The sequence below is a fragment of the Salvelinus namaycush genome, chromosome 27 (assembly GCF_016432855.1).
Source record: "Salvelinus namaycush isolate Seneca chromosome 27, SaNama_1.0, whole genome shotgun sequence".
Taxonomy (NCBI): domain Eukaryota; kingdom Metazoa; phylum Chordata; class Actinopteri; order Salmoniformes; family Salmonidae; genus Salvelinus; species Salvelinus namaycush.
In genome coordinates this window covers 10895836-10923496 of record NC_052333.1, presented here as the reverse complement: position 1 = coordinate 10923496, position 27661 = coordinate 10895836, and the positions used below count along the sequence as shown (strand labels likewise).

General features: G+C 45.2%; 2 protein-coding genes across 2 annotated transcripts in view; both read right to left on the bottom strand.

The window, feature by feature from the left end:
- Nucleotides 1–27661, bottom strand: part of LOC120022027 (cytoplasmic dynein 1 intermediate chain 1) — a 464568-nt gene that overhangs the window by 261784 nt on the left and 175123 nt on the right.
- Nucleotides 1–27661, bottom strand: part of LOC120021981 (VWFA and cache domain-containing protein 1-like) — a 154714-nt gene that overhangs the window by 97985 nt on the left and 29068 nt on the right. Inside the window, exons 2-4 of the mRNA XM_038965785.1 lie at nucleotides 24406–24468; nucleotides 18868–19016; nucleotides 3275–3381 (exon numbers count right to left, since the gene is read on the bottom strand). Of these exons, the coding sequence (XP_038821713.1) occupies nucleotides 3275–3381; nucleotides 18868–19016; nucleotides 24406–24468 (319 nt within the window). The remainder of the gene's footprint in view (nucleotides 1–3274; nucleotides 3382–18867; nucleotides 19017–24405; nucleotides 24469–27661) is intronic.

Sequence of the window (27661 nt, the reverse complement as noted above, 5' to 3'; positions counted from 1 at the left end):
GGACTTAACAGGTGATCCCACAACACTACAACAACAGAACACAGTACCCTATATAGACCAACTACAACAACATGACCACAGTACTATTAATCCCACCACTACAACAACATGAACACAGTACCCATATAGACCAACACTACAACAACATGAACACAGTACCCTATATAGACCAACACTACAACAACATGAACACAGTACCCTATATAGACCAACACTACAACAACATGAACACAGTACCCTATATAGACCAACACACACAACATGACACAGTACCCTATATAACCAACACTACAACAACATGAACACAGTACCCTATATAGAACCAACACTACAACAACATGAACACAGTACCCTATATAGACCAACACTACAACAACATGAACAGTACACCTATATAGACCAACACTACAACAAACAGACACAGTACCCTATATAGACCAACACTACAACAACATGAACACAGTTACCCTATATAGACCAACACTACAACAAACTAAACACAGTACCCTATAGACAACCTACAACAACATGAACACAGTACCCTATATAGACAACACTACAACAACATGAACACAGTACCCTATATAGACCAACACTACAACATGAAACACAGTACCCTATATAGACCAACATACAAAACATGAACACAGTACCCTATATAGCCCAACACTACAAACATGAACACAGGTACCCTATATAGACCAACACTACAACATGAACACAGTACCCTATATAGACCAACACTACAACAACATGAACACAGTACCCTATATAGACCAACACTACAACATGAACACAGTACCCTATATCGACCAACACTAAAACATGGTGGGGATATGGGCTACTTAGTGGCATGTTTGCATTTCATATTGAGTTGAGGCACACTAGCTTGTCATACATAAGCACTCTAGGCCAGTCCATCCATCTCCATCTAGGATTAAAAAGGAATCTCTGGACATGTAAACAGGCTAACAGAGTAGAGTCTGTATATATCTACTAGGTTTCAGCCCTTAATCCTGCCACTAATGTATAGAAAACACTAGAACCACAGATGACTGGCTGAAGTGCCACTGCTTACTCTAAAGGCATCCGCATGTTTCACAGCCGAAACACTTCGGAAGAGTTTGGTGAAGTCAGTAGCCAAAGTCTTCGCCCCTTCGTCTGTGATTGGTCAACAGTAGGGATTCTTCAATAAAGTCTGTTGTCATTCAACGAGAGACTACTCGTTTTCATACACATTATTAATAAACATTGCACATACCATCTTAGTTAGATGTAAAATTGCACGACTAAGATCTCCTCAGCAAAAACATCTAAATTAATGACAAATTTCTTGAGTTATCTTAGATTAATTCTGACAATTTTTTGGAAGTGTATAATGGCTATGGCATCTCAGTTGGTAGAGCATGGGGTTTGTAATGACAGGATTGTGGATTCGATTCCCGGGGACACCCATATGTAAAATGTATGCACGCATGACTAATTCTCTTTGGATAAAAGCATCTGCTAAAGGCTATAAAAATAGAGCAAAAAAAGTCTAGGGAAAGGAGGAAAGAAAACAGAAGGAGATAACAGAAAGGAGAAAACAGAAAGGAGAAAACAGAAGGAGATAACAGAAAGGAGATAACAGAAAGGAGAAAACAGAAAGGAGATAACAGAAAGGAGAAAACAGAAAGGAGATAACAGAAAGGAGATAACAGAAAGGAGATAACAGAAAGGAGAAAACAGAAAGGAGAAAACAGAAAGGAGAAAACAGAAAGGAGATAACAGAAAGGAGAAAACAATAACCAGAAGGACGAGTCCAGGATGAGGAAAACAATAACCAGAAGGACGAGTCCAGGATGAGGAAAACAATAACCAGAAGGACGAGTCCAGGAAAAACAGATCACCTGACACCGTCTCACTCTACCTTTTTCTTCACTCACTCACTCACTTCTCTCCCTCCCCCAGTCATTTCTCACTCACTCACTTCTCTCCCTCCCCCAGTCATTTCTCACTCTCTCACTTCTCTCCCTCCCCCAGTCATTTCTCACTCTCACTTCTCTCCCTCCCCCAGTCATTTCTCACTCTCACTTCTCTCCCTCCCCCAGTCATTTCTCACTCTCTCCTCCTCTGGATAATCTTCCTATTTCTTCTCTCTGTCCCTCATCTTTCCCTCCTCCTTTCTCTTTGGTTGTTCAGACTGGGTCCAGACAAATGGGGACGATGAATGCTAGCAGAGGCCGGAGGTCAAGACGGGCTGAGGAATGGAGGCTTGGCGGTAACATGAACTCCTGATGAATGCTTTGGAAAAATAAGCTCTGAGATGAAGATGAATCGCCCTAATCTGCTTCGAAGCCGGAGCGGCCTGGAATTTGGACGGAGAGGGTGTGAGAGACTAAGAGACGGGTAGGGGAACAAGCTGTGGGGTTTCTACAGTCCTTACAGAGGAGGAGGGGTGTATGTGAGATAGTGGTTGACTTTGCCAGCGTTTCCACATCGAGACTAAAATGACAACTAGCAAGTGTGTGATTAGGGCTAATACTGTAGCTGCTTCAGTACAGTCAGGGCATGGGTTAGTGATATTCTGCCATGATAACTAATAAACGGATCAGACAGAATTTATAGTGTTCATTGTTGATTGGACTTTGACTGGGAGTGTTCTGATGCACAGGTTAAATGATAACGTCATCACATGTGATTATGATTGGCTAACAGCAGTGCAGAAGGCCCGACAAAGCCTTATAATGTAGAATGAGAAAAACATCCAGTTCCTGAATGGAGAAGCAGACCAAAATACTTCCTTTGATCTCAGAGAAAAAGAGAGAAAGAGAGAGAGAGAGAGAGTAGGAAAAGGGAAGGGGCAGAGAGGAGGGGAGAAAACAGAATACAAAGTGGTCTAATGCGTGGAACAGGCACAGTTCATTATTTCCATCTGGGTTCAAAGCCCTTTTCCTTTTAAGATGTAACCATATGGTGAGGAATATTAATTTCTTAGAAATATGGGTTGCCTTAAAGGGTGGTAAGGGTAAGGGGTAGTGAGGGGGTAAGGGATAGTGAGGGGGTAAGGGGTGGTAGGGGTAATGGGGTAATGAGGAGGGTAAAGGGTGGTAGGGGTAATGGGGGGGGGGGGGGGGTAAGGGGGAAGTGAGGGGGGTAATGGGGTAGTGGGGGGGGGGGGGGGGGGGTAAGGGGGAAGTGAGGGGGGTAAGGGGTGGTAGGGGTAATGGGGTAGTGAGGGGGGTAAGGGGGAAGTGAGGGGGGTAAGGGGTGATAGTAGTAGAAGGTGACCCACCTGAGTTGAGGTCCCGTCCAGGGTTGAAGGCTCGACTGTTGACCGTGGGGGACAGCCTGTCACAGCAGATGGTCTTGGACACGTTGGTGTTGAAGTTACCATCAAACCTGAATAAAGATAAAGACATGTTTACAACAGAACCAATTGGACATATATTTCACTTAACCACCATAGTGGTTAAATATCCCTCAGAAAGAGAATATCCCTCAGAAAGAGAAGGCAGGAGGACGATAATAAAAAGATAGAAAGAGAAACTGAATCTGGACTGAATCTGAAATACATAGTGTGCTGATGCAAACTGCAACAAGGATCTCACTGATGCCCATGCTGTGTGGAATATATGCTTATCTCATCCTCCCAGTGATGCACCACATGCATAGGTGGGGTACAAGTAGTGTGTGTGGTGGGTGTCTGGGGGGTGGTGGGTGTCTGGTTGCTCTAAGCCCAGTAGATTCCCTATCACATAGGGTTGGCAGCCCCCTGGTCACTCCATGAGGTCATAGCAGCTAGTCTTATCCATCCCAGCAATGTTTTCAGGCTGCTTCAGCTACTAAAGAAAAGCTGATAGATGGATGGGGAGAGGAGAGGGGCGTCTCAGGGGAGCAGGCTGCTCCACCCTGCACCATGGCCAGGTCCCTTTGATCCAACACCCCTGCTGGCTCACACACCAACACAACCATCCACCAGTAACCTGTTATTCCCTATCGCACGCACACACACAAACGTCATCCTCTCTCTCGCCACCCCATCCGGAGCTTGAGAGAGTGTGTCTGATTGACAGCTGCTCTGATGAACAAGATGCTTTGAACTTCAGACATTTAATTCCCATCAGGGTACAGTCATTATTATTCTCCTCCAACACACTTTACATGAGCAGGCTAAGAAAATGTTCCAGAGAAAATATACATTTGCAAGTGCTTTGAATTCAACATCAAAACCAGGAGAATGAGAGCGGTGCAGGAGTGAGGGAGAGAGATGGAGGAGAGAGAAAGAAGAGAGAAGGAGAAGAGGAGAGAGAGGGAGGGAGGAGAAAGAGAAAAACCTTGCGTGTAAATGAGGGTTTTGAAAAACATCTCAGGTTTTAAAAAGGGTAGAAAATAAATCAATATACAATACCAATCAAAAGATTGGACACCTACTCATTCAAGGGTTTTTCTTTATTTTTACTATTTTCTACATTGGAGAATAATAGTTAAGACATAAAACTATGAAATAACACATATGTAATCATGTAGTAACCAAAAATCAAAATCAAATCAAAATTAAATCAAAATATATTTGAAATTTGAAATTCTTGAAAGTAGCCACCCTTTGCCTTGATGACATCTTTGCACACTCTTGGCATTCTCTCAACCAGCTTCATGAGGAATGCTTTTCCAACAGTCTTGAAGGAGTTCCCACATATGCTGAGCACTTGTTGGCTGCTTTTCCTTCACTCTGTGGTCCAACTCATCCCAAACCATCTCAATTGGGTTGGGGTCGGTGATTGTGGAGGCCAGGCCATTGCTCTCCTTGGTCAAATAGCCCTTACACAGCCTGGAGGTGTGTTGGGTCATTGTCCTGTTGAAAAACAAATTACAGTCCCACTAAGCGCAAACCAGATGGGATGGCGTATCGCTGCAGAACGCTGTTAGCCATGCTGGTTAAATGTGCCTTGAATTCAAAATAAATCACTGACACTGTCACCAGCAAAGCACCCCCACACCATCACACCTCCTCCTCCATGCTTCACGGTGGGAACCACACATGTGGAGCTCATCCGTTCACCTACTCTTCGTCTCACAAAGACATGGTATTGGACCCAAAAATCTCAAATTTGGACTCATTAGACCAAAGTATAGAGTTCCACCGGTCTAATGTCCATTTCTCATGTTTCTTGGCCAATGGAAGTCTCTTCTTCTTATTGGTGTCCTTTACTAGTGGTTTCTTTGCAGCAATGCGAACATGAAGGCCTCTGAACAGTTGATGTTGAGATGTGCATGTTACTTGAACTCTGTGAAGCATTTATTTGGGCTGCAATCTGAGGTGCAGTTAACTCTAATGAACTTATCCTCAGCAGCAGAGGTAACTCTGGGTCTTCCTTTCCTGTGGCGGTCCTCATGAGAGCCAGTTTCATCATAGCGCTAGATGGTTTTTGCCGACTGCACTTGAAGAAACTTTCAAAGTTCTTGACATTTTCCAGGTTGACTGACCTTCATGTCTTAAAGTAATGATGTACTGACGTCATAATATGGACTTGGTATTTTACTAAATAGGGCTATCTTCTGTATACCACCCCTACCTTGTCACAACACAACTGATCATCTCAAACGCATTGAGGAAAGAAATTCCACAAATTCACTTTCAACAAGACACACCTGTTAATTGAAATGCATTCCAGGTGACTACCTCATGAAGCTGGTTGAGAGAATGCCAAGAGTGTGCAAAGCTGTCATCAAGGCAAAGGGTGGCTACTTAGAAGAACCTAAAATATCAAATATTTAATTTGTTTATCACTTTTTTGTTTATTACATGATTCCATATGGGTAATTTCATACTTTTGATGTCTTCACTATTATTCTACAATGTGGAAAATAGTAAAAATACAGAAAAGCCCTTGAATGAGTAGTTGTGTCCAAACCTTTGACTGGTACTGTATATGAAACAACCCCTGAAGCTGCATTAAGAGGGAGCATTTCCTTATACCAGAATCGCATGCCGCTCTTCTATTACCTGAAGCTTTAGCTAGCTTATAACGAGGCCTCCTGAAATCTCCTGATATGGACAGAAGCATGTGGTGTGACAGACAGTGTCTGTCAGTCAGTCAGTCAGTGAGAGAGGTACCATCGGCCCATTTTCAAGCTTTTTAGGTCAGTTAAGCCCCTCTCTTTCCTCTTTTCTCATCCATCCCTCTCTATATCTACCTCATGTTCAAACAGAGGCTTCATTTGCTCACACACTGAGCAAACAGAAAAACAGCTGACCCCACATTCCTGATCCCAGCTCAGACCAGAGCCCAAGAACCTAGCTCCATTTAAGAATGATGGAGGCCACGGTGTTCTTGGATACCTTGAATGCTGCAGCAATCCTGTCTCGGAGCTCTACGGACAATTTCTTCAACCTCATGGCTTGGTTTTTGCTCTGACATGCACTGTGAACTGTGGGACCTTATATAGACAAGTGTGTGCCTTTCCAAATCATGTCCAATCAATTGAATTTTCCACAGGTGGACTCCAATCAAGTTGTAGAAACATCTCAAGGATGATCAATGGAAACAGGATGCACCTGAGCTCAATTTCAAGTCTCATAGCAAAGGGTCTGAATACTTATGTGAATAGGGAATTTATGTTTTTTATGTGTGTGAAAAAATTGTAAACACCTGTTTCCGCTTTGTCATTATGGGGCAGGCTGATGAGGGAAAAATAATTGTATCCATTTTAGAAACAGGCTGTAATGTAACAAAATGTGGAAAAGGTCGAGGTGTCTGAATACTGTCCGATTACACTTTGTCCTTATCATATTATCCCCAGAGCAACACTACTATACCACCACACTGGAGATTGTAACCAGACAAAAACATCAGAAGTGATTGGGTGGAACACAATACAGCTTTTCCTCCAGCCTCCAACTAGTAAATGACAGCCTGGGAATAACCATTATAACAATAAAACCCTGTATAAACCCTGTCATTATCTAAACACACAGCTATCCAGCTAAACACCTTCTCTCATCTCTACCTGCCTACCTGGCTGGCTGGTCTTCCTGAGGTAGCTGTAGTCAGAGAGAAACAGATATATTGTGTTCAATTTAATACTGTAGCTAGAGCCTTCCGTCTGTCTGAAGGGGGTGTCTGTGTTCTGTCTGGCACTGGGAGCAGAGCTGCAGTAGAAGTGACAGTTATGGCAGCTTTCTATACTACATTCTACTAGCTTACACAGGAGGCGGGCAAATGAGCAGTGTCTGTAAATCCACACACTCTACAACTAAATGAATGGCTTTATGATACATTATTAGACATGTGGCAATTGATATAGTCATCTGCAACTGAAAATAAGAAACTGACCTAGCTGGTACCAACTGATCTTGCTGGTACCCATCTACCTGAAGATTAGTCACTATAACAGAAACATGTGCTATTTTCAGGTATTGATATGTTGACTAGACCTGAAACCCAGCCATCAGACCAACCATTGATGAAAGCATTCCAACAGTTAGGCAACATTTTGTCAAAGCGGAAATGAGTTTGAGACATTTCAGGCTACAAGTGTAGGCCTAATGATAATCACAGAATGTCATTACAATACACATAGGTGTTTCTTAACAGCTGTCTCTTTCCATTCATCAAATTAAAAGGTGCACGGTGCACTGTTGGGTATTTTGTGAGTGAACAAATGTGCATGGGTAGCCTACAGGAGCGCTTTTGTTAAGTGATTGTTTGTCAATCCGATGAAATCATCATGACTGGTTGTGTTTAGGCCACAGTAAAAGGCATAGGCGGTGTGTCCATAAAGCTAGGGGAAGCTAAGCTTTCCCGAAAGTAAATAAAATTATATTGCCAAAATTATATAGCCTAATTAGCTTACTCATATCTATACAGAAATAATGTACATAATTACCTCAACACCGGTTCCCCCCGCACATTGACTCTGTACCGGTACCTCCTGTATATAGCCTCCACATTGACTCTGTACCGGTACCTCCTGTATATAGCCTCCACATTGACTCTGTACCAGTACCTCCTGTATATAGCCTCCACATTGACTCTGTACCGGTACCTCCTGTATATAGCCTCCACATTAACTCTGTACCGGTACCTCCTGTATATAGCCTCCACATTGACTCTGTACCGGTACCTCCTGTATATAGCCTCCACATTGACTCTGTACCGGTACCTCCTGTATATAGCCTCCACATTGACTCTGTACCGTAATACCCTGTATATAGCCTCCACATTGACTCTGTACCGGTACCTCCTGTATATAGCCTCCACATTGACTCTGTACCGGTACCTCCTGTATACAGGCTCCACATTGACTCTGTACCAGTACCCCCTGTATATAGCCTCCACATTGACTCTGTACCGGTCCCCCTGAATATAGCCTCCACATTGACTCTGTACCGGTACCTCCTGGATATAGCCTCCACATTGACTCTGTACCGGTACCTCCTGTATATAGGCTCCACATTGACTCTGTACCAGTACCCCCTGTATATAGCCTCCACATTGACTCTGTACCAGTACCCCCTGTATATAGTCTCCACATTGACTCTGTACCGGTACCCCCTGTATATAGCCTCCACATTGACTCTGTACCGGTACCTCCTGTATATAGCCTCCACATTGACTCTGTACCGGTACCCCCTGTATATAGCCTCCACATTGACTCTGTACCAGTACCTCCCTGTATATAGCCTCCACATTGACTCTGTACCGGTACCCCCTGTATATAGGCTCCACATTGACTCTGTACCAGTACCCCCTGTATATAGCCTCCACATTGACTCTGTACCAGTACCCCCTGTATATAGTCTCCACATTGACTCTGTACCGGTACCCCCTGTATATAGCCTCCACATTGACTCTGTACCGGTACCCCCTGTATATAGCCTCCACATTGACTCTGTACCGGTACCTCCTGAATATAGCCTCCACATTGACTCTGTACCGGTACCTCCTGTATATAGCCTCCACATTGACTCTGTACCGGTACCTCCTGTATATAGGCTCCACATTGACTCTGTACCAGTACCCCCTGTATATAGCCTCCACATTGACTCTGTACCAGTACCCCCTGTATATAGCCTCCACATTGACTCTGTACCGGTACCTCCTGTATATAGCCTCCACATTGACTCTGTACCGGTACCTCCTGAATATAGCCTCCACATTGACTCTGTACCGGTACCTCCTGTATATAGCCTCCACATTGACTCTGTACCAGTACCCCCTGTATATAGTCTCCACATTGACTCTGTACCAGTACCCCCTGTATATAGTCTCCACATTGACTCTGTACCAGTACACCCTGTATATAGCCTCCACATTGACTCTGTACCGGTACCCCCTGTATATAGCCTCCACATTGACTCTGTACCGGTACCCCCTATATATAGCCTCCACATTGACTCTGTACCGGTACCTCCTGAATATAGCCTCCACATTGACTCTGTACCAGTACACCCTGTATATAGCCTCCACATTGACTCTGTACCGGTACCCCCTGTATATAGCCTCCACATTGACTCTGTACCGGTACCCCCTGTATATAGTCTCCACATTGACTCTGTACCAGTACCCCCTGTATATAGTCTCCACATTGACTCTGTACCGGTACCCCCTGTATATAGCCTCCACATTGACTCTGTACCGGTACACCCTGTATATAGCCTCCACATTGACTCTGTACCGGTACCCCCTGTATATAGCCTCCACATTGACTCTGTACCAGTACACCCTGTATATAGCCTCCACATTGACTCTGTACCGGTACCCCCTGTATATAGCCTCCACATTGACTCTGTACCGGTACCCCCTGTATATAGTCTCCACATTGACTCTGTACCAGTACCCCCTGTATATAGTCTCCACATTGACTCTGTACCGGTACCCCCTGTATATAGCCTCCACATTGACTCTGTACCGGTACACCCTGTATATAGCCTCCACATTGACTCTGTACCGGTACCCCCTGTATATAGCCTCCACATTGACTCTGTACCGGTACACCCTGTATATAGCCTCCACATTGACTCTGTACCAGTACCTCCTGTATATAGCCTCCACATTGACTCTGTACCAGTACCCCCTGTATATAGTCTCCACATTGACTCTGTACCGGTACACCCTGTATATAGCCTCCACATTGACTCTGTACCGGTACCTCCTGTATACAGGCTCCACATTGACTCTGTACCAGTACCTCCTGTATATAGCCTCCACATTGACTCTGTACCAGTACCCCCTGTATATAGCCTCCACATTGACTCTGTACCGGTACACCCTGTATATAGCCTCCACATTGACTCTGTACCGGTACACCCTGTATATAGCCTCCACATTGACTCTGTACCGGTACACCCTGTATATAGCCTCCACATTGACTCTGTACCGGTACCCCCTGTATACAGGCTCCACATTGACTCTGTACCGGTACCCCCTGTATATAGCCTCCACATTGACTCTGTACCAGTACCCCCTGTATATAGTCTCCACATTGACTCTGTACCAGTACACCCTGTATATAGCCTCCACATTGACTCTGTACCAGTACACCCTGTATATAGTCTCCACATTGACTCTGTACCAGTACACCCTGTATATAGTCTCCACATTGACTCTGTACCAGTACACCCTGTATATAGCCTCCACATTGACTCTGTACCAGTACCCCCTGTATATAGTCTCCACATTGACTCTGTACCAGTACCCCCTGTATATAGTCTCCACATTGACTCTGTACCAGTACACCCTGTATATAGCCCCGCTATTGTTATTTACTGCTGATCTTTAATTATTTGTTTTCTTTATCTCTTACTTAAATTTTTAGGTATTTTCTTAGAACTGCATTGTTGGTTAAGGGCTTGAAAGTAAGCATTTCACTGTAAGGTCTACACCTGTTGTATTCAGCATTTCACTGTAAGGTCTACACCTGTTGTATTCAGCATTTCACTGTAAGGTCTACACCTGTTGTATTCAGCATTTCACTGTAAGGTCTACACCTGTTGTATTCAGCATTTCACTGTAAGGTCTACACCTGTTGTATTCAGCCCATGTGACAAATTACATTTGGTTTGAAATAAGTAAAATCATTCAAAATAGATACCTAAACCAGAAAGCATGATTTGGTCATTAGCTAAAAAAATATATATATTTAAAAGCTGAGGATTGTTTTAAATCACATAGCCTACAGTCGGAAGGCCCCACAAGTTGTGCAGCGCACTGCAAATACCAAATAGATGTATTGTTGAGTTGTGACTGTCAGTGAAAAGCAGAGACCCAGCCAGGCATATCGCAGTATTTAAAAATTCAATCGAGGAAAAACTATTTGGAAAGCAAATGGCTATTGCTGTAAAGAGACGACAATGAAAAGACTCCAATCTGTCTTTTTGTTATTTTAACTTAATTGGGCGAACAGTAGCCTATCTCATTGGCACCAGCAGAGAACATCGGCCACATCCCCGGTGAGTGTGCATATTCACTGTCTTCATTACTGGGTCAGTGCCACTTCTTGTTTTTGGACAATAATTTCCTCCTCCAGGTTAAATGGTCGTCATATTGTATGTCTCCCCTTTTCGTAGGCCCATCATATGGATCAGACAGCATCGTTTTTATTGATCTGTTTGTGACAGTAGAGTAGGCTACCCTGTCATTTTTGCAGTATATTAAAAAACATATGCATGTGCACACTTGGGTGTCCCATACCAGTAAGAAATGAAATGTACTTTCAACCCTGGACATCCTGTTAACCACCCCAGGCTATGACCGGCCGTCTGACCCAGGAGCAGGCAGCAGCAGCTGACTTGAAGCCCATTGAAAGACCCCCTGACCTGGGGATGCATGGGCCTGCCACCAGCCTCTCTGGAGGGCCCAGCACAGCACTGAGTTAGAGTTCGAGAACAGGCCTCGTTCGAAGTCCTGCTGTGGCATTGCACTGACGCAGATCAGATGTTAGAATCTCTAATTTTCCTGGCTGGGACTGTGTGACCCTGGGGAGAGAAAAAGTTATTCCACACAACCCCAAACGGTCACGCTCCTAAATTAACTTTCTCAAAGTAGGAGCTGTCAGCTTTTCCCCAGTGGGATGCTTTCAAGTTGTGGGGGCGATGCCCTGCTATTAGACCGACAGGCAGCCCTCAGAAGTGAGCCTGAATTTGGTTTAACCCTCCTCTCCTCCCGCCACGTGCCCAACATCTTCTATAACCTTCTACTCAGTGAGTATATCCACCACAGCTATCCCTTTCTCTACATAAAGTGTGTGAGTGAGTGAGTGTGTGAGTGAGTGAGTGAGTGAGTGAGTGAGTGAGTGAGTGAGTGAGTGAGTGAGTGAGTGTGAAGCCTAGCCGACTAAATTGTGATTAAATTCTGTAAGTATTGCTACTACCAGCAGTACTACACCTGTCGACGACACAAGTTGTTCTGCTTCCACGAGCACATCCAATGCTAACATCAGTAATTCTACATTTGTTGTTAGCCCAGCTAGCATGGACACTGACTGTTGTGAATCTGATGCGGCCGAAGAGCTACTGCCCCCTTACCCAGGAAAGCACCGAACAACAGACAGGGACGTTGGACCATCGAAGAGCTGCAAACATGATGAGAACTACATTGATTTGGGGTTCACTTATGTTGGGAGTAGTGCCTTTCCTCAGCCGCAGTGTGTTATATGTGCAAAAGTACTAGCTCACAACTCAATGAAACCTTCACTCTCACGCAGACATTTAGAAACAAAACATGGATATTTGAAAAATAAGCCACAGGAGTTTGAGTGAGAATTAAGACGACTTTTGAGTAATAAGACATAAAAACAACAGATACCATTAATAAGAAGGGGCTAGAAGCGTCTTATATGGTGAGCTACCGAGCCACGTATATGGCTGGGACAATGCTGGGGGAAAAGGCCAAAAAACTATACAGATAATGCCTTCATCAAACAACACTGTTTCACGACCCATCAGTGACATGGCAGGAGATGTTTTGAAACAATTAGTGCTTTGCATACAAGCCAGTGAATTCTATGCGTTATAGCTGGATGAGTCAACAGACGTGGCGGGCCTGGCACAGCTCCTGGTATATGTCCGTTACATTTATGGGGGGTCAATTAAGGAAGACATCCTCTTCTGCAAACCACTGGAAACCAGGACAACAGGAGATGATATTTTTAAAGTACTGGACAGCTGTGTGACATCAAATGGCCCTGAACTCTCGTGTATTTTCTACACTATGCAATGATATGGGCAGCGACCATGTAACGCTTTTACAACATAAAGAAGGGCGCTGGTTATCAAGTGGCAAAGTATTGACACATTTTTTGGAATTGAGAGACGAGCTTAAAGTTTTCTTTACTGACCATAATTTTCACTTGTCTGACCGCTTGCATGATGACGAGTTTCTCACACGACTGGCCTACCTGGGGGATGTTTTCTCTCACATGACTGGCCTATCTGGGGGATGTTTTCTCTCACATGACTGGCCTATCTGGGGGATGTTTTCTCTCACACGACTGGCCTATCTATCTGGGTGATGTTCTTTCTCGCCTGAATGATCTGAATCTAGGATTACAGGGACTCTCCGCAACTATATTCAATGTGCGGGACAAAATTGAGGCTATGATTAAGAAGTTGGAGCTCTTCTCTGTCTGCATTAACAAGGACAACACACAGGTCTTTCCATCATTGTATGTTTTTTTGTGTGCAAATGAACTCAAGCTTACGGACAATGTCAAATGTGATATAGCGAAGCACCTGAGTGAGTTGGGTGCGCAATTACGCAGGTACTTTCCCAAAACGAATGACACAAACAACTGGATTTGTTATCCCTTTCATGCCCTGCCTCCAGCCCACTTACCGATATCTGAAAAAGAGAGCCTCATCGAAATTGCAACAAGCGGTTATGTGAAAAGATAATTTAATTAGAAGCCACTGCTAGATTTCTTGATTGGGCTGCGCTCAGGAGTATGCCTTGGCAAATCAAGCTGTTAAGACACTGATGCCCTTTGCAACCACGTACCTATGTGAGAGTGGATTCTCGGCCATCACTAGCATGAAAACTAAATACAGTGTGTGTGGAAAATGATTTAAGACTGAGACTCTCTCCAATACAACCCAACATTGCAGAGTTATGTGCATCCTTTCAAGCACACCCTTCTCATTAACCTGTGGTGAGATATTCACAATTTCCGATGAACAAATAAGGTTTTATATGTAAGATGGCTAAATAAAGAGCAAAATTAATGATCATTATTATTATTACTCGTGCCCTGGTCCTAAAAGAGCTCTTTGTCATTTCCCACGAGCTGGGTTGTGACAGAAACTCACATTCATTCTTATGTTTAATAAATGTATCGTACAGGCTTACAATGATGGCAAAAAACAACATTTGAGACGCTGACCCTGGTGCTAGAGGGGGTACGCAGCTGGAGGTAGAATGTTTGCAGGGGTACGGGACAATAAAAAGTTTGGGAACCACTGAAGTAGCCTGATTTCAGATGTGTCCAAGATTATAAGGGAAATCATTCTTGCAAAGCATGTAAACGTTTTAAACAAACTATTATATTATCTGACTATCCACAATAATCGTATTATTGTGTGCATGTAACCGTGCTCATTGGGAGTTGTAGACAGCTGGTGCAGTAGAGATTAGGGTTGAAAGCAGCGCTCCACTCTATCTCTCTGTCGTTTGAGGTGTGTTTTCTCCTGCTGTAGTGGGAGATTGGAGGAAAGCGCATTGACTTCAGAGAAAGTTCCTCCCTGACACCACTCTGAGCCTACTAACCACACAACTACGCCATCAAAAAAATCCATTACCCATAATCCCCCACATCTGTCTGGGAGATTAAAATGGGGGCAGAGCAGACCAGTGGTGCTCACCGCCACCACTACTACTGCTGCTGCTCAACCCCACAACAACTACAACTGCTGCTGCTCAACCCCACCATCACTACTACTACTACTCATCCCCACCATCACTACTACTACTACTACTCATCCCCACCATCACTACTACTACTGCTACTAATCCCCACCATCACTACTACTACTACTCATCCCCACCATCACTACTACTACTGCTACTAATCCCCACCATCACTACTACTGCTACTAATCCCCACCATCACTACTACTACTACTCATCCCCACCATCACTACTACTACTACTACTCATCCCCACCATCACTACTACTACTGCTACTAATCCCCACCATCACTACTACTACTACTCATCCCCACCATCACTACTACTACTACTCATCCCCACCATCACTACTACTACTACTCATCCCCACCATCACTACTACTACTACTACTCATCCCCACCACTACTACTGCTGCTGCTCATCCCCACAACTACTACAACTGCTGCTGCTCATCCCCACCATCACCACTACTACTGCTCATCCCCACCATCACCACCACTACTACTACTACTACTAATCCCCACCATCACCACTACTACTACTACTACTGCTCATCACCACTACTACTACTACTGCTCATCCCCACCATCACTACTACTACTACTGCTCATCCCCACCATCACTACTACAACTGCTGCTGCTCATCCCCACCATCACTACTACAACTGCTGCTGCCCATCCCCACCATCACTACTACAACTGCTGCTGCTCATCCCCACCATCACCACTACTACTACCACCACTACTGCTCATCCCCACCACCACCACTACTACTGCTCATCCCCACCATCACCACTACTACTACTACTCATCACCACTACTACTACTACTGCTCATCCCCACCATCACTACTACTGCTCATCCCCACCATCACTACTACTGCTCATCCCCACCACCACCACTACTACTACTACTACTGATCATCCCCACCATCACCGCTACTACTACTACTACTACTCATCACCACTACTACTACTACTGCTCATCCCCACCATCACCGCTACTACTACTCATCACCACTACTACTGCTACTACTGCTCATCCCCACCACCACCACTACTACTACTACTGCTCATCCCCACCATCACCACTACTACTACTACTCATCACCACTACTACTACTACTGCTCATCCCCACCATCACTACTACTGCTCATCCCCACCATCACTACTACTGCTCATCCCCACCACCACCACTACTACTACTACTACTGATCATCCCCACCATCACCGCTACTACTACTACTACTACTCATCACCACTACTACTACTACTGCTCATCCCCACCATCACCGCTACTACTACTACTACTCATCACCACTACTACTGCTACTACTGCTCATCCCCACCATCACTACTACTGCTCATCCTCACCATCACTACTACTGCTCATCCCCACCATCACTACTACTGCTCATCCCCACCATCACTACTACTACTGCTGCTCATCACCATCACTACTACTACTACTACTACTACTCATCCCCACCACTACTACTACTGCTCATCACCATCACTATAACTACCGCAGCTCATCACCACCACTACTACTACTGCTACTACTACTACTGCTAATGCTACTACTCATCACCATCACCACTACTATAACTACCGCTGCTCATCACCACCACTACTACTACTACTACTACTCACCACTACAACTGCCGCTGCTGCACCCCACCATCACTACTACTACTACTGCTCATCCCACCATCACCACTACTACTACTCATCTCCACCATCACTACTACTACTACTACTACCACTACTACTCCCCACCACTACTACTACTGCTCATCACCATCACTATAACTACCGCAGCTCATCACCACCACTACTACTACTGCTACTACTACTACTGCTAATGCTACTACTCATCACCATCACCACTACTATAACTACCGCTGCTCATCACCACCACTACTACTACTACTACTACTCACCACTACAACTGCCGCTGCTGCACCCCACCATCACTACTACTACTACTGCTCATCCCACCATCACCACTACTACTACTCATCTCCACCATCACTACTACTACTACTACTACCACTACTACTCATCACCATCACCATCACTACTACTACTACTACTCATCCCCACCATCACTACTACTACTCATCCCCACCATCACTACTACTACTACTACTCATCCCCACCATCACTACTACTACTACTCATCACCACTACCGCTGCTCATCACCACCACCACTACTACTACTACTAATCACCACTACTATAACTACCGCTGCTCAACCCCACCATCACTACTACTACTACTGCTCATCCCCACCATCACCACTACTACTACTCATCACCATCACTACTACTACTACTCATCCCACCATCACTACTACTACTACTACTACTCATCCCCACCATCACTACTACTACTGCTCATCATCATCACCACTACTATAACTACCGCTGCTCATCACCACCACTACTACTACTACTACTACTACTGCTACTAATCCCCACCATCACTACTACTACTCATCCCCACCATCACTACTACTACTACTACTACTCATCCCCACCATCACTACTACTACTGCTCATCACCATCACCACTACTATAACTACCGCTGCTCATCACCACCATCACTACTACTGCTCATCCCCACCATCACTACTACTACTACTCATCACCACTTCCACTACTACTACTACTACTCATCACCATCACCATTACTATAACTACCACTGCTCATCACCACCACTACTACTACTGCTACTAATCCCCACCATCACTACTACTACTACTCATCCCACCATCACTACTACTACTACTACTACTCATCCCCACCATCACTACTACTACTACTCATCCCCACCATCACTACTACTACTGCTCATCACCATCACCACTACTATAAATACCGCTGCTCATCCCCACCATCACTACTACTACTACTACTACTGCTACTAATCCCCACCATCACTACTACTACTACTACTCATCCCCACCATCACTACTACTACTACTCATCCCCACCATCACTACTACTACTGCTCATCACATCACCATTACTATAACTACCGCTGCTCATCCCCACCACCACTACTACTACTACTACTACTACTCATCACCACCACCACTACTACTACTACTGCTCATCACCATCACCAGTACTATAACTGCCGCTGCTCATCACCACCACAACTACTACTACCGCTGCTCATCACCACCACCACTACTACTACTACTGCTCATCACCACCACCACTGCTGCTCACCCCCACCACTACTACTACTACCGCTGCTCACCACCACCACTACTACCGCTGATGCTCACTACCACCACCGCCCACTACCACCACCACCACAGCTGCTCACTACCACCACCACCACCGCTGCTCACTACCACCACCACCACCACTGCAGCTCACTACCACCACCACTGCAGCTCACTACCACCACCACCACCGCCGCTGCTCACTACCACCACCGGCGCTGCTCACTACCACCGCTGCTCACTACCACCGCCACCGCTGCTCACTACCACCGCCACCGCTGCTCACTACCACCGCCACCGCTGCTCACTACCACCACCACCGCTGCTCACCACCACCACCACCGCTGCTCACTACCACCACCACCGCTGCTCACCACCACCGCCACCGCTGCTCACTACCACCGCCACCGCTGCTCACCACCACCGCCACCGCTGCTCACCACCACCACCACCGCTGCTCACCACCGCTGCTCACTACCACCACCACCGCTGCTCACTACCACCACCACCGCTGCTCACTACCACCACCACCGCTGCTCACTACCACCACCACCGCTGCTCACTACCACCACCACCGCTGCTCACTACCACCACCACCGGTGCTCACTACCACCACCACCGCTGCTCACTACCACCACCACAGCACACATGGAGATAAGTGTTCCTAGAAAGGATCAAAACACATTTAAACACAGGAAGGGGGTAAGGGGTTTGTGGATCAGGTTTAGGTTAATACTCACTCAACCATGGAGGGGGGGATGGTGCAGCAGTCCTGGATGGCGGTCAGAGGAGAGGTCAGGTGGGCTGTGTATGACGCCTCCACTACCTGCTTGTTCCTGTTCACCACATCCAGGTAGCGGTTAAACTTCTCACGGATCTTCTTCGCAAGCTACGACCGACCAAACACACACACACACACACACAAACACACAGTTAGATATATTCTGTATGACATGGTACATAAGGTCCTCGTCATCATCATGGGGGAATTACAGCACACACTCAGTCAGAAGATGAAGTTCCTTAGTTGAGCACCTATTCATGTATGAGTAGCATGTATGAGTACCCTCCCATTCTATAGGTCAGATAGACTACGTTCTGTATTAATCACAGTTTGAACAAGGCACGTATAATACACACAGGGTCCTCATACATACTGGCTGAATTACCAAGGGAAAGATCTGTGAACAGCATCAAAGCCCCTCAGAACCAGACTCTGTGTGAAAGCTGTCAACGTTGAGGAGAAGTCATGACGGATGGTGGAGGGCTAGTGAGGAATAAACCTGTGTTACACGCTCAAAGGCATGGAAACCAAGAAGGAAAAAGAAAATCTAGTCCCTCCTAAACAAAGGGCAGATCATTTAATCCTGCTGGTTAGTGTTAAGCCTGACTAGTCCCCTGTGTTGGTGCTGAGCAATGTGTGCTTTTTGAGGTTGGTTCGATTTGATTATCAAAAAATAATGGTTTAGGATTTTTTTTTATTACTATTAAATGCACTGAGTATTCTGTGGGTTGAATGCTGTAACACAGAATAAAACTATTATTAAAAGTCCATGATGGTAGTGACTTCTCATGACTGCTTATCACTTAATAAGCATCATTTATTCACATTACTTTAATTAAATATTTCAGTTGTTGTGTATATTACATTTGATAACTTCCAAGTCATTCCAAGTCATCTCATCTCTATAGAGCGGTTGCCTATGCTGTCTGACAAAATCACTATTGTAGTAGTTCTTCAAAGTAAATAAGGCATACTTTTACAACTGCTGAATACCAACTATCAATCACTTAGTGTATTTTCAGGTAGAGATACCTTGAAGCAACAGCTCTCTATCTCTCTCCATCGCGCATTCTTCTGTGGCTTCCCCACACTAACCTAATGTAGCAGGCGTTAAAGAAACACACAGAACGGACAAGTGGATTATGGTCATTGCAGTTAATTACCACGTTTTTGGCGCTGAACTATGTAGAATATTGGCTTGTTGGAAACTACAATTCTCTACTGAAAACTCACAGAAAAAATTATAATAATTGAATTCAAATGACTGAACCGGTCAGTCAATTAGTTGTTTAAAAAACAAAAAATAATATAAGATTTCAGTGAATTTTTGCTCAACATTACTCTCTGTTCTGTGTAAGTGTGTTAGCTAAAGCTAGGTATACATTACAGCTCTCAGAGGGGAAGTCATGGCTGAGTGCACACATCTCTGAGCCTCATGCAAAAAGGGTTCCCCCTTGGGGACACTAATAACCAGCTCACCAGCAGCTCCTCACAACAGGTACCTGTTCCTGCTCTGGAGCCAATGAAAAGCCCCCACAGGGAACCTAGTTAGAACCTACGGGACCGTCGCAACTCACACCCACATGCATTCAAACACATAGGCTACATAGCCTGCATACAATAAAACAGAAATGAACACAGACAAGCACAACTAACGCCAACTCCTAACATACAGCAGCTTTAGGCCTACACAGTAACACGACTGGGGCGGCAGGTAGCCTAGCGATTAAGAGTGTTGGGCCTGTAACCGAAAGGTCGCTGGTTTGAATCCATGAGCTGACTAGTAAAAAAAATGTGCCGACGTGCCCTTGAGCAAGGCACTTAACCCTAATTGCTTCTGTAAGTCACTCTGGATAAGAGTGTCTGCTAAATGACTAAAATTGTGTTTTTTTAAAGACTCAAAGACTGAAGTCACTACATTCAATTACTGCCTGGAAAAAAACAGGACAGAACCACAACTACGGCAACCAGTCGCCATGTCTGTCCACATCGCATAATGAGCCATGCCTGCCAACACAGCCCTGGCCCAGGCCAGGAACAGAGAAATCTGACCCATTGACCGCGATACCCTTAATCAGCCAGCTGCTTTTCCTATTAAATCAGACAGCCGCTGCTCCCATTAGTGCTTTATACAGGCCCAGCGGCGTCACAGCCACACTGTACATAGGATCAGTCCCAAATGGCTCCCTATATAGTGCACTACTTCTGACTACAGGCCATAAGGCTGAGGTCAACAGTAGTGCACTACGCAGCCTGACTATAGTGCCATTTGGGACTCATCCATACTGTAAACCCCCTCAGACTGGGCCGGACCAGCATGCTCACACAGCAATTAGCCCCAATGTGGACTGTATTATGTCTGTGTGTGTGTGTACCACAGCAGTATTATGTCTGTGTGTGTGTGTACCACAGCAGTATTATGTCTGTGTGTGTGTGTGTGTGTGTGTGTGTGTGTGTGTGTGTGTGTGTGTGTGTGTGTGTGTGTGTACCACAGCAGTATTATGTCTGTGTGTGTGTGTGTGTGTGTGTGTGTGTGTGTGTGTGTGTGTGTGTGTGTGTGTGTGTGTGTGTGTGTGTGTGTGTGTGTGTGTGTGTGTGTGTGTGTGTGTGTACCACAGCAGTATTATGTCTGTGTGTGTGTGTGTGTGTGTGTGTGTGTGTGTGTGTGTACCACAGCAGTATTATGTCTGTGTGTGTGTGTGTACCACAGCAGTATTATGTGTGTGTGTGTGTACCACAGCAGTATTATGTGTGTGTGTGTGTGTGTGTGTGTGTGTGTGTGTGTGTGTGTGTGTGTGTGTGTGTGTGTACCACAGCAGTATTATGTCTGTGTGTGTGTGTGTGTGTGTGTACCACAGCAGTATTATGTCTGTGTGTGTGTGTGTGTGTGGTGTACCACAGCAGTATGGCTGTGTGTGTGTGTGTGTGTGTGTGTGTGTGTGTACCACAGCAGTATGGTTGTGTGTGTGTGTGTGTGTGTGTGTGTGTGTGTGTGTGTGTGTGTGTGTGTGTGTGTGTGTGTGTGTGTGTGTGTGTGTGTGTGTGTGTGTGTGTGTGTGTGTGTGTGTGTGTGTGTGTGTGTGTACCACAGCAGTATTATGTCTGTGTGTGTGTGTGTGTGTACCACAGCAGTATTATGTCTGTGTGTGTGTGTGTGTGTACCACAGCAGTATTATGTCTGTGTGTGTGTGTGTGTGTGTGTGTGTGTGTGTGTGTGTGTGTGTGTGTGTGTGTGTGTGTGTGTGTGTGTGTGTGTGTGTGTGTGTGTACCACAGCAGTATGTCTGTGTGTGTGTGTGTGTGTGTACCACAGCAGTATTGTGTCTGTGCGTCGGTGTCGGTGTCGGTGTCGGTGTCGGTGTGTGTGTGTGTGTGTGTGTGTGTGTACCACAACGGGGTAAATAGAGAAACACCCATTAATGACTGCAGAGAAACTAGAAACCCAAGAACTGCAAAGCACAGGTTTAGAGTCTGACTATTTTCCATAGCCAAAACCACCCTCCCCTCCCTGACCTCCCACCCTCTCTTTACCCACAAATCCCAGCCACCCACCCTCCTACCAGGCCTCACCGCTCACTCCCCTGACCTCTATCCCCTTCACTATAACACATATTGGGCTCTGTGGTTGCTGTAGCTCTTGCCAGCCGGTCTCAGACCATGCAGTTGTATTGTGTTGTTCTGGTTCAGTGTGGTTACGGCTAGGGCTAGAATACGGCTGGGTTAGGGAGGAGAGCTGTGACCCGGATCAGTACCAGACTGGGTGAATGTTACTAAATAACCAGCCCATCAAGATCATTCCATAGAGCTGAACAGAAACAGAGAAACCCTTCCATTAGCTCTAGCTGGCCTTTACTTTAAATGTCACTGTTATGTGGTCTGAGACCCCAGAGACACACCAAGAGACCCCAGAGACACACCAAGAGACCCCAGAGACAGACCGAGAGACCCCAGAGACAGAGAGAAACCCCAGAGACAGAGAGAAACCCCAGAGACAGAGAGACCCCAGAGACACACCGAGAGACCCCAGAGACACACCGAGAGACCCCAGAGACACACCGAGAGACCCCAGAGACACACCGAGAGACCCCAGAGACACACCAAGAGACCCCAGAGACACACCAAGAGACCCCAGAGACACACCAAGAGACCCCAGAGACAGAGACCCCAGAGACACACCAAGAGACCCCAGAGACAGAGACCCCAGAGACACACCGAGAGACCCCAGAGAGACAGAGAGAGACCCCAGAGACAGAGAGAGACCCCAGAGACAGAGAGAGACCCCAGAGACACACCGAGAGACCCCAGAGACACACCGAGAGACCCCAGAGACACACCGAGAGACCCCAGAGACACACCGAGAGACCCCAGAGACACACCGAGAGACCCCAGAGAAACACCAAGAGACCCCAGAGAAACACCAAGAGACCCCAGAGACAGAGAGAAACCCCAGAGACACACCGAGAGACCTCAGAGACCCCAGAGAGAGACCTCAGAGACAGAGAGAAACCCCAGAGACAGAGAGAGAGACACCAGAGACAGACAGACAGACAGACCCCAGAGACACACTGATAGACCCCAGAGACAGACAGAGAGAGACCCCCAGAGACAGACCGACAGAACAAGAGACCCCAGAGACAGGCCGACAGACCCCAGAGACAGACCCCTGAGACAGACAGAGAGACCCCTGAGACCCCTGAGACAGACAGAGAGACCCCTGAGACAGACAGAGACAACTATGCATCCTTCTATAGGCAGCTTTTGACCATTGTCTGCCGTTGTCTCTCTCTGCTGATTCCATCTCCCCAGAGGAGCAAACAGCAGACTCCATCTCATCTCACCAGAGGAGCAAACAGCAGACTCCATCTCCTCTCACCAGAGGAGCAAACAGCAGACTCCATCTCCTCTCACCAGAGGAGCAAACAGCAGACTCCATCTCATCTCCCCAGAGGAGCAAACAGCAGACTCCATCTCCTCTCACCAGAGGAGCAAACAGCAGACTCCATCTCCTCTCACCAGAGGAGCAAACAGCAGACTCCATCTCCTCTCCCCAGAGGAGCAAACAGCAGACTCCATCTCCTCTCACCAGAGGAGCAAACAGCAGACTCCATCTCCTCTCCTCAGAGGAGCAAACAACAGACTCCATCTCCTCTCCCCAGAGGAGCAAACAGCAGACTCCATCTCATCTCACCAGAGGAGCAAACAGCAGACTCCATCTCCTCTCCCCAGAGGAGCAAACAGCAGACTCCATCTCCTCTCCCCAGAGGAGCAAACAACAGACTGGAGGGGATAGTGGAGGGGATAGAGGAGGGGATAGTGGAGGATAGAGGAAAACAGAAAGAGAACTTATAAGCCGATGAGGCGGCAGCTGTAGAATTTTAATAAGCCCTCTTTCCCTCTGTTGTGTGTTTACTGCAGCACAGACAATCACAAACACACATACTATGCACACACACGCACGGGTGCACACACACAGGAAGGAGCACCCAGTGACTCACCTGCTGTACCTCGGTCTCTCTGTTTGAGGTCTTTTCTGTGTACACAAATGAGTTGAAGATTCTCTGCAGGGAGAGAAGAGAGAAACAGGGTTAGTATGCTGTAGAAAGACTTGCTGCTTAAAACTAAATCACATAAGGCCCAAACTCTCTTCATACCGATGCAAATACACATGAGTTATTCTGATTGCTTAATTTCAGAGGTTTTCTTTTGCTGTGACGTCAATGTCTCGCTTCATTACCAGTCATTTGTTGACACGGTCTTGTTAGGTCGTGTTATTTACTTTACTACACCCTTCAACGCTTCTCTGCCATTGCCTTTACATTTAAATGGATATGAAAAGAATGAGAAAATAACTCCTAGGTCCCCTCCAAAGTAAAGACCCTTGGTGGAGTTATTTCACTGTTAAATGGACCATTTCCTGGAATTATACTATTGCTTCTAAGTGAAGTGAATTACAGTAATAAGATTGTGTTATGCCTTCAGAAATCAACCTGCCTGCTCCTGTCCATTGAAGATAATTGTTACAGGCGCCTTTACTCTCTAATAGATCAGTCCTGCCATGTTAGAACCATTTACCAGTGCTTTCCACGTTGGTCAAATGCTGCCTACAAGCTGACTGACTGCAAAACCACATGAAGCCATTCAAAACGTTGGGTCGTAGGCACGATACACATCATATTCTACAAATCATAAAGCACAGGCATAAACCCAGTGTTTCCCCTATATTAATACAAGCAGCGGCGGGCAAGTAAAAAGGTTTCAGTGTAAATGACTAAAACCCCATATGAAGTATATATTTAAATTAGATCATCTTTGAGAACTAAGTATCACCAAAATATAAACTAGACAGTTAGGGAGAATGAAAGGTTGTAAACATGTCATGACATGGGGCAAATTTATATAGTTATGTTGGGATCACTCAGCAGAAGAAAATGGCATTGGTAAATGGTATTATGTGTAGAATTGCAGGAAATTTGCTTAAAAACTGTTTTATTTTTTGTTGCCCCATGACAATATGTGTAGACAAAATATATAGAATTGCAGGAACTAGCTTTACAAGTGTACATGTTTCTCTCCACCCAAGTCAAAATGTGTAGAATTGTAAGAAATTAGCTTTAAAAAAATATTTTGTCTTTGTGGCCAATATTATAATTCAGAAATGTTCACAAGTTGTTCACTGTTTTCACAAGAAACAGACTGACACACATTTTCTGTTTTGACTGAATTCGGTCAAACCCATATTCTACAGCATTAAACTACAAACATGGCAGGGAGAATAACAGAGGTCCTTGTATGACCTTAACACTAACACAAAATCCACAAGCCTTCAAGAAAACTTTGAACGCACGCACGCAACAGTTAGTGCCCGGTAAAAAATGTTTTTTTTACACCTTTATTTAATCTTTATTTAACTAGGCAAGTCAGTTACATTGCACTCCACGAGGAGCCTGCCTGTTACGCGAATGCAGTAGAAGCCAATGTAAGTTGCTAGCTAGCATTAAACTTATCTTATAACAATCAATCATAATCACTAGTTAACTACACCTGGTTGATGATATTACTAGTTTATCTAGTGTGTCCTGCGTTGCATATAATCGATGCGGTGCGTATCGTTTCTCCAAGGTGTACCTAACCATAAACATCAATGCCTTTCTTAAAATCAATACAAAGAAATATATATTTTTAAACCTGCATATTTAGCTAAAAGAAATCCAGGTTAGCAGGCAATATTAACCAGGTGAAATTGTTTCACTTCTCTTGCGTTCATTGCACGCAGAGTCAGTGTATATGCAACAGTTTGGGCCGCCTAATTTGCCAGAATTTTACGTAATTAAGACATAACATTGAAGGTTGTGCAATGTAACAGGAATATTTAGACTTATGGATGCAACCGTTAGATAAAATACGGAACGGTTCCGTATTTCAATGAAAGAATAAACGTTTTGTTTTCGAGATGATAGTTTCCGGATTCGACCACATTAATGACCTAAGGCTCGTATTTCTGTGTGTTATTATGTTATAATTAAGTCTATGATTTGATAGAGCAGTCTGAGCGGTGGTAGGCACCAGCAGGCTCGTAAGCATTCATTTAAACAGCACTTTCGTGCGTTTTGCCAGCAGCTCTTCGCTGTGCTTCAAGCATTGCGCTGTTTATGACTTCAAGCCTATCAACTCCCGGGATTAGGCTGGTGTAACCGATCTGAAATGGCTAGCTAGTTAGCGGGGTGCGCGCTAATAGCGTTTCAAACGTCACTCGCTCTGAGACTTGGAGTAGTTGTTCCCCTTGCTCTGCATGGGTAACGCTGCTTCAAGGGTGGCTGTTGTCGATGTGTTCCTGGTTCGAGCCCAGGTTGCGGCGAGGAGAGGGATGGAAGCTATACTGTTACACTGGCAATACTAAAGTGCCTATAAGAACATCCAATAGTCAAAGGTTAATGAAATACAAATGGTATAGAGAGAAATAGTCCTTTAATTCCTATAATAACTACAACCTAAAACTTCTTACCTGGGAATATTGAAGACTCATGTTAAAAGGAACCACCAGCTTTCATATGTTCTCATGTTCTGAGCAAAGAACTTAAACGTTAGCTTTCTTACATGGCACATATTGCACTTTTACTTTCTTCTCCAACACTTTGTTTTTGCATTATTTAAACCAAATTGAACATGTTTCATTATTTATTTGAGGCTAAAATGATTTTATTGATGTATTATATTAAGTTAAAATAAGTGTTCATTCAGTATTGTTGTAATTGTCATTATTACAAATAAATAAATAAATATCGTCCGATTAATCGGTATCGTCTTTTTTTGGCCCTCCAATAATCGGTATCGGCGTTGAAAAACATAAATCGGTCGACCTCTAGTCAGGTGTTTAAGCTTCTCTACTGCCATGTTCCACATACACACTCACACCACACACCTGTCCTGTCCACACCTATTGTAGGACACATTCCAGAGCAGATGGGCACCAACTACCCAGCATGCCTCACTCCGCCTGCCTCACTAACCCGGAGTTCACTCCATTTTATTGTGTGATTCATGGGACCTCCCACAATCAAGAGGAGACTTGTCACGCTGAGCTTGGTTCCTGGGTTCCTAAACAGAGAAGGAAACCCTGGAAAGCTGTCTGGCAGGGGGATCAAGTAAAGAAGAGGCTTTTCTGAGCTGGTTTCATTCTCTACTGAAGTTAAAGAGGTAGGCTCAGGTCCACACTGACAGGTATGTGTTAGTTAAACATGGGAAACAAAAACA